This window comes from Rhinolophus sinicus, linkage group LG07, assembly GCF_036562045.2.
Source record: "Rhinolophus sinicus isolate RSC01 linkage group LG07, ASM3656204v1, whole genome shotgun sequence".
In the NCBI taxonomy this organism is placed as follows: Eukaryota; Metazoa; Chordata; class Mammalia; order Chiroptera; family Rhinolophidae; genus Rhinolophus; species Rhinolophus sinicus.
Window position 1 is genome coordinate 82,808,891 of NC_133757.1, and position 12,285 is coordinate 82,821,175.

Sequence of the window (12,285 nt, forward strand, 5' to 3'; positions counted from 1 at the left end):
GACATATATTTGATAATCATTTTGCCAGTGCCATCGTGCCCACCAAGCTAAAAGAGAACAGGATTCTAATGAGGAGAATAAACCCAGTGACCATCTGTAAAACATACTACTATGTTACAGTGTATATTATCAGGAAGAGCATATAAAGGAATGTCTAACACAAAGTGAAAAACAGTAGTCTCAGATTTCCCTGATTTATCAAATTATTAAAATTGCCTTGGTCATCAAGTGTAGTTTTTTTATTTTCAGTTTTTTCTATTTGAGTGCTATTACTCATGACAATTCTCTTAGGAAACAAAAGAAAAATTATTTGGTATGATATGCTGTTTGAGAAAAATTATTCTTAAAAAAACCTATATCATTACATTAGATAAATGAGAATTTCCAAATATTTCTGATCCACGGTTAAAAATAAAATTGGGATAGTGAAAACAATGAAGGGAAGAGCTGTTGGATATCTGTGAGAGCCGAAACCTGAATTGAGTTACACATGTTGAATAGAGGAGGCGTGTCAAAAGAAATGCAAATTCCAGAAAATAAATAGAAAGAGCAAGTTCTATTTCCATAGTCTGAAAATAATCATAATATCTGACTTTGAGCCTTTGACCTCTGCTTTCATGGATACTTCTTCAGTCTTTAGACAATTGGTCTATTTGTGGTTAGCTTCACAAACAATGCTTTTAGAGCCTGTATGATGTCTTTATTCCTGAGACTGTAGATGAAGGGATTCAGCATGGGTGTGATCACTGTGTACATGACCGAGGCTGTAGCACTAGAGTGTGCATTGTGGGTCACAGCAGAGCAGAGGTACACTCCCAGCATAGTACAATAAAATAAGAAGACAACTGAGAGGTGAGACGCACAAGTAGAAAACGCTTTATACTTCCCCTGAGCAGAGGACATTGCACGTATGCAGGAAACGATCTTGCAGTATGAGTAAAGGATACAAGCGAAAGGACCAACACCAAGCAGGAGAGCTGCAAAATACATCACCATGTTGTTAAGAAAGGTGTCAGAACAGGCAAGTTGGATCATCTGGTTGAGTTCACAGAGAAAGTGGGGGATTTGCAAGTCTGCACAGAAGGACAGCCTCAGCACCATTAAGCTTTGTAATAAGGAATTCAGGATACACGTGATCCAGGACACCAGAAGCAGCAGTCCACAGAGCCGGGGGTGCATGATGACCGTGTAGTGCAGGGGATGACAGATGGCCACGAAGCGGTCATAGGCCATCACGGTCAGGAGAAAGTCATCCAACACTCCAAAGAGTAGGAAAAAGTACATCTGTGTGATGCAGCCTTCATAGGTTATGACTTTGTTCTGTGTCTCGATGTTCACCAGCATCTTAGGGATGGTGGTGGAGGTGAAACAGATGTCCACAAAGGACAGGTTGGCCAGGAAGAAGTACATGGGTGTGTGGAGATGGGAGTCTGAGCTGACGGCCAGGATGATGAGCAGGTTTCCTAACACAGTGATCAGGTACATGGAGAGGAAAAGCCCAAAGATGAGGGGCTGCAGGTCTGGCTCCTCTGAAAGTCCCAGGAGAACAAATTCTGAAACTCTTGTAAGATTTTCTGCTTCCATGTGGTCTAGACGACTATGAGGATAGATGCAAATAACATGACTAATTTTAACACAAACTTGCATTACTCACATATTTGAAATGGTACAATTTATACTTTGCAGTCAGACATTAATTTTAATATTTTGTGTATGGATATGGTCCCTTTATGGGATACCCAGGCCCAACTCACATAGGGCTGACCAGGTTTCATGTTTTGTCTAGGCATTGCGTATTGCATACTCAAGAACAAAACTTCCTACAATTCAATGATGGAGAAAGAATATAGAAGCAAATCACAAAATTACATGTTATTTTTGGTGGTGACAGGTGGTATGGAGAAAAGGAAAGACGGTCGAAAGCAGAGAGTGACTGCAGCATTCTGTTTTTCATGGATCTGTAGCTAAGGCCTGCAAACAACGCGACATTTGAACAGAGACCTGAAGTAAACGAGAAATTCTGAGGTGTCCTAAATTAAATCACAGCGGGACTGGATAGTGAGAGAAAGAGACAACAGTAGTTAACCAGCTAGTAGCGATGAGCCAACTAAAAAGACTGCTCACATTCCTGAATGAATGTTGGATCTTTGAATCAACTTCTATAGCCACCACTAGATGCCACCACACCCTGCATGTACATGGACTTTTATGACTGTTGCCTATAAACAATCAAAAGTAATAAATCTTTCTTCCTTACAGATTGTGCATCTGTCCTAGAACTGTGCCCACTTCACCTTTCCCGACCCCCCTTATTGTAGCCAATGTAAATTCTTTTGAAACTTACATCATTCTTCCCAAAAACATATATAAAAAATCCCATCAACTCCAGGACAGTGGACACATTTGTCTTTTCCACCTAGCCCTGGTGCTGGTGGTTTATGGCACAGGACATGGTCCTTTATTGGCTAGCTTTGGATTAACAAATCCTTTGTGTTAGAAAAGCTTTTGGCCCTGAAAGGTTTTTGTTTAATAAAGAGAGGAAGGGAGATGCAAGTTTATGTGGAGAAGTGTGTGCACGCAGACGCATTCGCCAGTGCAAAGCTGCTGAGGAATATGCTTGTTTCAAATGTTCAAGTCAAAAAAGGAAGCCTCTGTTTCAGGTGAGAGTGAGGTAGATGATGAAAGAAGGTGTCAGAGAAAACTAGGGAGTGAAGTGGCCTCACTGCTACTGCTGAAATCTCTGGCACAGGGACTTTCTCGTCCACACTACCTCTTGCATTTTATTAGTCTTATTGCAAAGGTGTCCCATGCATGGAAATATTAGGTTGGTGCAAACGTAATTGTGGTTTTAAAGGTTAAAAATAATTGCAAAAACTGCAATTACGTTTGCTCCAACCAAATAGATCCCCTCCTTAACATCTTTGCTTGATTGAGTTCTGGCCCCTGTATTGCAAGATTCACCAGGAGTATATAAGCCCTAGTCTCCCTTTTCTGGGGATTGCTCAGACCCAGAACTCTCTTTCTCTCTCTCTCTCTCTCTCTCTCTCTCTCTCTCTCTCTCTCTCTCCCACAACAGACACACACACACACACACACACACACACACACACACACACGCATGTGCACACACAGAACACCATAGCCTTCTGTTTGTGTTATTTCCATGTCTGTCGTCTGTCTCAGGCCCAGCCATACTATTTCAGCTAGAAACGGCAACAACCCTCGATGGCCAGATCAGTGATCTTTCCCCAGTGTGCTGTAGAAATAGTCCCCAGCAATTCCAATTCTTAAGCCTGCCATGCACAGGTAAACTGTTGCTCCATGTTGGAATGGCAATTTTTTGCTACATTTAAAACAATCTGTCCAATGGGGGGGGGGGGGTGATAAGAATGACGTTGATGAGGAAAAAGAGATTCAATAAGCTCAGGTGGTCCCTGAGAGACTATGAGGAAGAACAATCTCCCTTGGTTCTGGCAGCTCTCCAAACCTGATGACATTTCCTTGATGCCCAGATAAACAATAAGAAACCCAAAATAAACTTGTCCAAAAGACCAAAGTACTGATACATTTATCGTGTCAAACACCTTTCAGATTGTACACCTAAAAGGACATGAACAAAGGGATAAACCAACACTTCACACACAAAAATATATTAAGGTTCAAAAAAATTGAACATTTTTAGTAGCAAGCAGTAGATTTATTTTTCTTGTGCCTATTCTTATTATTTGAGCAATTCACTTTTATGTGGCATGATTGGGGTGAGGCTGGCCCCTTTCTCCTTTTTCCTCTGACATCTTTTCTATGTTATTCATGGGCTTTGGGTTTTGATCCAAACCCAAACTTTGGGTTTGGTGACAAACCCAACGGGCACACTCTGGTCCTGGTTCTGGTCTCCATCCAACACACAAATACCTCCCCAGGCCATGCTTTGAAGTCCTGCTCACACTCTGACAATTCTATCTGTTTATCCTAAATAACTTTCTTCATATGATTCTGCCTGAGGACATTACTGCAAACACACATTGATTTCATTGTTCTCTGTCCTTGCTGTTACGCTGCATGATGCAGAGTAGGAGGGATTTCACCTGTTCTGTTCACTTTTGCATTTTTCACAAACACATGTGAATGCAACATATGTGCACTTATATAGGAACAAATCTAAGAATAAGAAAAGTGATAAAATTAAAAGAATGAAGGGATAATGAAACCAGGTTAAAATGAGTAGGTTTAAAACAACCCTAGTAAGCAAAATTAAATGGAGAATCAAACACTAACTGAAACAAGATTTTAAAACACCAATTTAATGATATTAACATGGATTAATAATTAAATTGTCAAAGTACTAGACATAAACGAATATAATATTTAACATCCCTGGAATGTTCTGTCACACAGCAGATGACCAGTGATTGTTGGTTTAATGAACCTGGAATTAAGTCTCAATATGTATGAAGATTTGCAATATGGCAAGCTTATATTTCAATTTAGTTAGAAAAGGATGAATTGTTAAATAAAAGCTGGCTTAAATGGCTATCTATCTGGAAGAATATGAAATTGGTTCCCTTCCCCAAACACCATACAATAAATCAAATTTTATGACCTCAGTGTAAGGGTAACCAATACATTTTTTATGACATCTAGAAACCACATATAAAATTTACAGATGTGAATATCCATTATAATTAAAGCAAGAACCTCAGTAGTAAGTGATGTCAGAAGCATAGCGGCATGAGGATGTCTTCAATCTCTCCCCTTGAAGCTACAACAAGTTGAACAGCTATATTCAAAAAATGATTTCCTGTACAACACACAAATATGACTGAGAGATCCCCACATCAAAACATTTCAAGATGAGTGAATTGGGGAAAACAGAGGAAGAGGGAAGAGACAAGAGCAGAGATGGTTGCCACAGAAACAGCAGGGATCTCACTGCCCATCCCAAGACAGGGGACAATTTAGGCTGCAGGGGCACTCTCTGGTGCCCCGAGCATTCTTGCCTGAATGACCAGCATATAATATGCTGAACCCAGACATTGAGGCACACTGAATCTAAGAAGCAAACAGAATACCTAATTATCTCAATCCAAAAAGGCCTTCTTCAAGACACATTATATTAAAACTGTCAAAAACTAATGACAAAAAAAAAAAAATCTACCGAAAGATCCAAGATGGCAGAGTAGATAATCACTGTGCCTGTGTTCCTTCCACAAACTCAATAAAATGGCAACTAAATTATACAACAAACAACGTGGAGAACCATCTGAAGTCTAGGCAAAGAGAAGTCCTATAACTAAAAATGTAAAGAAGCCATGTGGAGACAGATAGGAGGGGCCAAGATGCAGAATGGGCCTGACACCCTGTGTGCGGCAGTTGAGAACCAGGAGGGATATCTGGGCTGCGTTGGTTCCTGCGAAGGGGCAAGGGACCCCAGCTCCCCACACAAGGCTCCCCAGCCCGGAGTACAGGTACCAAGAAGATGAGCCCCACAACGTCTGTGTGTAAAAAAGTGGTGGTTCTGACCGTTGGGTGGGTCAGAAGACTGCGGGAACCCAGACGTCCTCTTAAACAGCCCATACACAGACTCACTCACTCTCTGGCACTCACCTTGGGCTCCAGCAGAAGGATGGTGACTCGGGGGTCCTCGGACACATACTGGGGGACAGACTGAGGTGTGTGGCCTCATGGAAGGACTGAAGGACAGTTGATATTTTCCCTGTGAGGAGTCCTCCTGTGCACCAGGCAGGCAAGTGCCATCTTGCTTGTGTTGAGCCCACCTCCCACAGACCAACTCTGAGTCTGATTGGTCTGGTGAGCTCCACTGCTCTGCCTTGCTGACTAAGCAGGAAATGAGGAGATATTTATAGCTCTCTGTATGTGCTCATCAGGCACATTTCCCTCTTGCTAGCACATGATTCCTCCATGGGAAAATGTTCCAGAATTACGCAAAATTTCCTAATGATTCTCTGTTCCCAAAGACCAGGTTACAAGTCACATGAATCCAGTTCTTAAATTAGTTCTTCTCTAAGAACTGTCCTCCCTTCCATATCTCTAAATCTCTTAGCACCTCACCTCAACTCTGAGTTAAGGTTCCTCCAAGTCTAAGACTGAGGAACCTGTCTGTACTGGGTCCCTTGAGTCTTCAGCACTGACTTGTGGTGATGATCCAGCCCCTGATTTCTCCACAAAATTTTTGTTCTCCTTTGCAGCCAGGGGAGAGTGATTCTTTTGATATTAAACCTTGGGTACCACATGCATTGGCTTCATGATAACTTTGCCATAACAATTAGGAATTTCGTACTTACCTCAGAAGTTAAGAGCTGTCACTTAGCCCCTCATTATAAAATGTTTGTTACCCCTAAGGATATATTCAGATCTCTTTATGCACTATAAACGAAATTTAGCACCTTGCAAGGATTTTCTGATTTAATTTTTATGAACATGATGAAGTACATTTTTGAACTCCATTCTGTGTTGCAGAAATGGAGAAATTTAGTGATTTCTCCCTATGTCCACACCCTACCCCCTAAAGTTAATATAGAAATATGTGATTGGGCCTTAACTGTAATTATGTCAGGTGCTTCTAGTCAGTGGTTGCCAACTAGAAATGATTTCTCTTTGGGGATGTTTGGCAATGTCTGAAGGGTTACTGCTAAACACGTACAACCCACAGGAAAGCACCCCCCCCCCCAATTATTATCCTGCCCCGATGTCAACAGAAATTGGTGAGAAAATCTAATTTAAACAGCACTTCAACTTCAATGTGCAAATGAATCAACAAGCGTTTTACTAGAAATGCAGAATCTGAGTCAGCAGGGCCTGGGGGCTCAGAGAGTCTGCATTTCTAACCAGCTCCCAGGGGGTGTTGATGTAGCAGATCCTGGTCTGTGGCCCACGCTCTGAGGAGCAAAGCTGAGGTCCTGTGTCAGAGTCAGGGGCAGGCAGTTTGAGCTCTTCTGAACTGAAAAACATATTTGCATGCAATTTTAAAGGAATAGTATATTCACTCATTCCAGAGGCTGTGATAAACTCTGTTTGTTTCTTTCATATAAGGGACCTTGAGTGACACAAAATAATACACTTCTGAAAAGACTTTGTACTAGACAGAATAAGGGCCTCCAAAATAGGTCCACACCCTATCCCCAGTGCCTTTGAATATGATATTTATGTAGCAAGGGAGGATTAGTGTAGAAATGGGACAGAATTACTAATCAGCTGACTATAAGATAAGCCAGGGCCATGCAGGTGGGACTAAGTTAACCACAATGGTTCTGTACTTGTTGAAAAGAAAGACAACAGTGAAATCTGAAAATGTTACATCGCTGGCTTTGAAGATGGAAGAAAGGCCATGAGCCAAGGAATGTAATGAACAGCGATACAAACTGGTTTTGGGGAGAATCAGATTCTCTGCTGAGGCTCTAGAAGGACCCAGCCCTGCAGACATCTTGATATTAGCCCATGAGATGCATTCAAACTTCTGAAATCCAGAACTGCAAGAGCATATATTTGTTTGTTTTAGGCAATTAGTACAGGAATATTTTACAGCAGCAAAAGAATCTAATACAGACATTAATTCAATAAAATTTGGTGAGGGAACTGAGTTGAAGCCTCTTCATTCATAAACTTCCCTTTATGTTAAAAAATAGCATGAAATAGAAAATAAATTTTAAATAGATTTGGAGACATTCCAGGCAACTACCATGTACAGTGAAGTCATCATTGCTTAAATGTAAACTGACTATGATGCCTTTTTGTCATTAAGATTTAAGGTACAATAGGTGACCTTAATTTCTCCATCATTGCAGTACAGACTTTTTTCTCAGTACCATATCCCAGTACCATATCTTTGCATAGGTCAGTCCTCAATTTATATTCCCCGAGTACATGACAGAATTTCTCATTAAAAATATAGAAACCATGACAACTTGTGGAAAAGGATGAGTGTGGGATAGGAATTCCTACTAACTATTTCAATAGAGAAAGGAAACAGTAACAAACTCAAGAATATGTGGAGCCTTGTCTGTAATGAAATAATTCAAAGAAAAACTATTAGTATTCCTCATCAGACCTATTAAATAACTTTTTCATCAGAATACCCAGCATGAGAGAAGATACTGCAATGGTGTTTCACGAACAGCTGTTACAAGGTAGTTCCTACCTCCACTGGTCTGGATCTTTTCAGTGAATACAAAACATGCTCAAATCACCCCATCTTAGAAATTTCACATAAACGTTCTCGCTTAACTGCATCAGCCTGCACACCTAACACTCTATTTCCCTGCTCCCCCAACAGCAAAACTGCTCTGATATGTTTTCATTTTACTTCACACATTCTACAGGGTCACCTAATGGTACATCCATACCCATCACTTAATTGTCAACTATGGTCCCTGTATTGCAGATTCAAACAAATACATCTTTATTAATGTATTAAACAAATTTACTTTAAATTAGTTACTTAACCAAGAAACAAACACGGTGACCCCTGGTCTCTGGGCTAGGCTGACTAAGGTTGCAGTGACTCAGCTAAGAGTTCTCAGGAAGCATCCCCTCTAACTCTTTCCTTCAGTACCTGCTAGGCTCTCACTCACCTGGATGGGGTCTCCGAGACGGAGAACTCTGTGTGGAAGTCAGAATTACTCCCTGGCAGGTTCATGACGGAGACTGAAGCTCTGTCCCCCACGAGACAGCAGGAAGGAGTGAAGCATCAGTTCACAGCCAAGCTTGGAGTCAAAAGTAACACCAACGTCCTGTGCATCAACGTGGTACAAGCTGAGGAACCACACAGAGGAGGCGTAACAATGCTCTCTGTATCTGCTCATCAGGCCCAGTTCCCTCTTCTTATTCCAACTGCTAAGCACATGATTTCCCCTGGGACCCCTGGAATAAACAAAAAGCAAATTTTTCCTAATGATTCTCTGATCCCCAGAGACCAGGTTAGAAGTCAACGAATCCAGTTTTTATGACTCCTTGTCCTGGATCTTGCCTGCTTCTTAGAGGTGTAAACTCCTACCACTTTATGCCATCCCTGAGTTCACATTTTTTGCAAAGTCTGAAGATAAGGAACTGTCAGGACCAGGTCCCTTTGATCCTTAAAGCATTGACTTGTCATAAGGACACAGACCTATAACTCCACACAACTGCTATTCCCTCTTCAGTACGGGGGAGAACTGTCTTCCTTTGATATGTAACCTGGGGCACCACAGTTTTGGCTACGTGACACATTTGTCAAAATGATTAGGATTTTATACTTATATCACAAGTTAATAACTGTCATTTAGTGCTTCATAAAGGATTTTTGTTCATTATAAGAGATACGTTTAGATACTTTTATGGCCTATATTTTGAGCTCAGCATCTTATAGACATTGTCTGATTTAATTTTTAGAAAAGTCCATTTGATGAGATGATATTATTATGAACTCTATTACCCATTGCAGAAATGGGGCTTGAAGGGGTTTACTGATCTGCCCAAACTTACAAACTAATAGGCGATGAGCTTTGGATAGGAATTCTGTCAGAATGCTTTTAGGTTTTGAACTGTGGGCCATTAGTTCTCTACATGAGATGATTTTGCCCCTGAGGATATTTGGCAGTGTCTGGAGAGAGGGTGCTAAACGCCTACAAAACCCAACACACAAAAAAGCCCCCCAATTGTCAACACGAGAACGTGAGTAAACCTAGTGTAGGCCAGCCCTTTTCCAACTTGGATGTGCCTGTGAGTCACCCAGGATTCTAGTTCTGATGAAGAGCCTGGTGGGTCCAGAGATTCTGAGAATCAAACAACCTCCCAGGTGACGCTGATGTCACAGGTCCTGGTCTGAGGATCACTGTCTGAGCAGCAAGGTTGGGACCCTGGGTTAGAATCAGGTGCAGGTAGTTTTAGGTCTTCCGAACAACAAATTGTAGCTGCATGTCATTTAAAACAATTAGTGTACACATTCATTCCAGACATTATTAAAAATTCATTATTCACATGTATTTTATATAAAGATTCATGAAGGACATCATATGATATACTTCTGAGAAATATCTTGTTTGATTCTTTTATATAAGGGCCCGTGGGTGACCAAATAATACATTATTGAAAAATATTTTATAGTAGACAGAATGAGCACCTCCAAAAGATGTCCACATCCCAGCCCCCAGAAACTTGTAATGTGTCATTTTTCATAGCAAAAAAAGATTAAGGTAACAGATGGAATACGTTTGCTAAGCAGCTAACTTTAAGATAAGATTAACCAGGCATCAAAAGCAAAAATAAGTAAATGTGACTATATCAAACCAAAAAGCTTTACACACCAAAGAAAACCATCAATGACATAAAAAGGCAACCTACTGAATAGGAAAAACTTTATCTGATATTGCAAATGATATATCTGATAAGGCGTTAATATCCAAAACATATAGATAACTCATATAACTCAACATAAAAAACCCAAACAATCCAATCCTTAGGGCAGAGGACATGAAGAGACATTCTCCAAAGAAGACATACAGATGACCAACAGACACATGAAAAGATGCTCAATATCACTAATCATCAGGAAATGTAAATGGAAAATACAATGAGATACCACCTCACACCTGTTAGAATGGCTATTACCCAAAAGACAACAAATAACAAGTGTTGGCGAGGATGTGGAGAAAAGGGAACCCTCGTACACTATTGGTGAGATTGCAAATTGGTGCAGCCACTATAGAAAACAGTATAGAGGTTTCTCAAAAAATTAACAATACAGCTACCTTATGACCCAGCAATTCCACTCCTGGATATTTATCCAAAGAAATCCAAAACACTAATTTGAAAGATATATACATCCCTATGTTCACTGCAGCACTATTTACAATGGCCAAGATATGGAAACAACCAAAATGCCCATCAATAGATGACTGGATAAAGAAACTGTGGTACATATATACGTATACAATGGAATATTACTTTGTCATAAAAGAGAATGAAATCCTACCATTTGCAACAACATGGATAAACCTAGAGGGTATTATGCTAAGTGAAATAAGTCAGACTGAGAAAGGCAAATACCATATGATCTCACTTATATGTGGAATCTGAAGAACAAAATAAACAAACAAACAAAAGAGAAACAGACACATAGATACAGAGAACAAAGTGATGGTTACTAGATGGGAAGGGGGTTGTGGGGCTGGGTAGAAAGGTGAAGGGATTAAGAAGTACAAATTGATAGTTACAGGAGAGGAACAGTGATATAAAATAAGCATGGGGAATATAGTCAATAGTATTGTAAAAACTGTGTAGTGTCAGATGGGTAGTAGACTTATTACCCATCTGGGGATAATAAGAGGGATCACTTCATAAATTATATAAATGTCTAACCACTATGCTGTACACCTGAAACTAATATAAAATAGTATTGCATGACAGCTATAATTTAAAAAATCATGGGGATGTATAATGCATCATGGAATAAAGTCAATAATGTTCTAATAACTATGTACAGTGTCGGGTGGGTAGTAGACCTGTTGGGGTCATCACTTTGTGAGTTATGTAAATGTCTGATCACTATATTGTTCTGTATGCCTAAAACTAATTTAAAAAAATAAATTCTTTTTAAAAGTTCAAAAATAAAATAAAATAAATTTCAAGTAAAAATTTAGAAAAACTGAAAAGACACGGGGTTTTATTTTTTCAGCCATTCCCATCATTTCAGGTTTATCTCTTCCAAAGGTGATGGCTTGTCAGCATAAAAGAGGAAATTAAGTCAATTCTAAAAACAAAAACAACAAAAACCTGAACTAAAAGTGAGTGATTCAAGAAAACACAGGTGAAATGGTTTTTATCCTTTCCTGTCTGACTTATTTCACTTAGCATAATACTCTCAAGATCCATGTTGCTGTAAATGGCAATATTTCATCCTTTTGGGGGCCAAGTAGTAATCCATTGTGTATGTATATATGTACCAATCTCTTTATCCATTCATCCATCAATGGACACTGGGGGTGCAGATATCTTTTTGAATTAGTTATATCATAGTCTTCAGATAAATACCCAAAAGAAAAATTGCTGGATTATATTGAATTATAATGTTGTACACCTCATACATATATAATGTTATTAACCAATGTTACAGAAAGAAAGAAAGAAAGAAAGAAAGAAAGAAAGAAAGAGAGAGAGAGGAGGGAGGAGGAGGGAGGAGGGAGGAGGGAGGGAGGGAAAGAGAAAGAGAAAGAGAAAGAGAAAGAGAAAGAGAAAGAGAAAGAGAAAGAGAAAGAGAAAGAGAAAGAGAAAGAGAAAGAGAAAGAGAAAGAG

The 12,285-nt window shown here is 39.8% G+C and overlaps 1 protein-coding gene across 1 annotated transcript; it reads right to left on the reverse strand.

Moving 5' to 3' along the window:
• Nucleotides 1-636: 636 nt before the first annotated feature.
• LOC109439627 (olfactory receptor 7A17) lies at nt 637-1,584 on the reverse strand. The gene has a single exon (XM_019719917.2). The coding sequence runs from the start codon at nt 1,582-1,584 to the stop codon at nt 637-639; it is 948 nt and encodes a 315-aa protein (XP_019575476.2).
• Nucleotides 1,585-12,285: the final 10,701 nt, after the last annotated feature.

Bases quoted from the DNA above. Each gene is read 5' to 3' on its own strand.
- LOC109439627 (XM_019719917.2), bottom strand. From the start codon at position 1,584: ATGGAAGCAGAAAATCTTACAAGAGTTTCAGAATTTGTTCTCCTGGGA.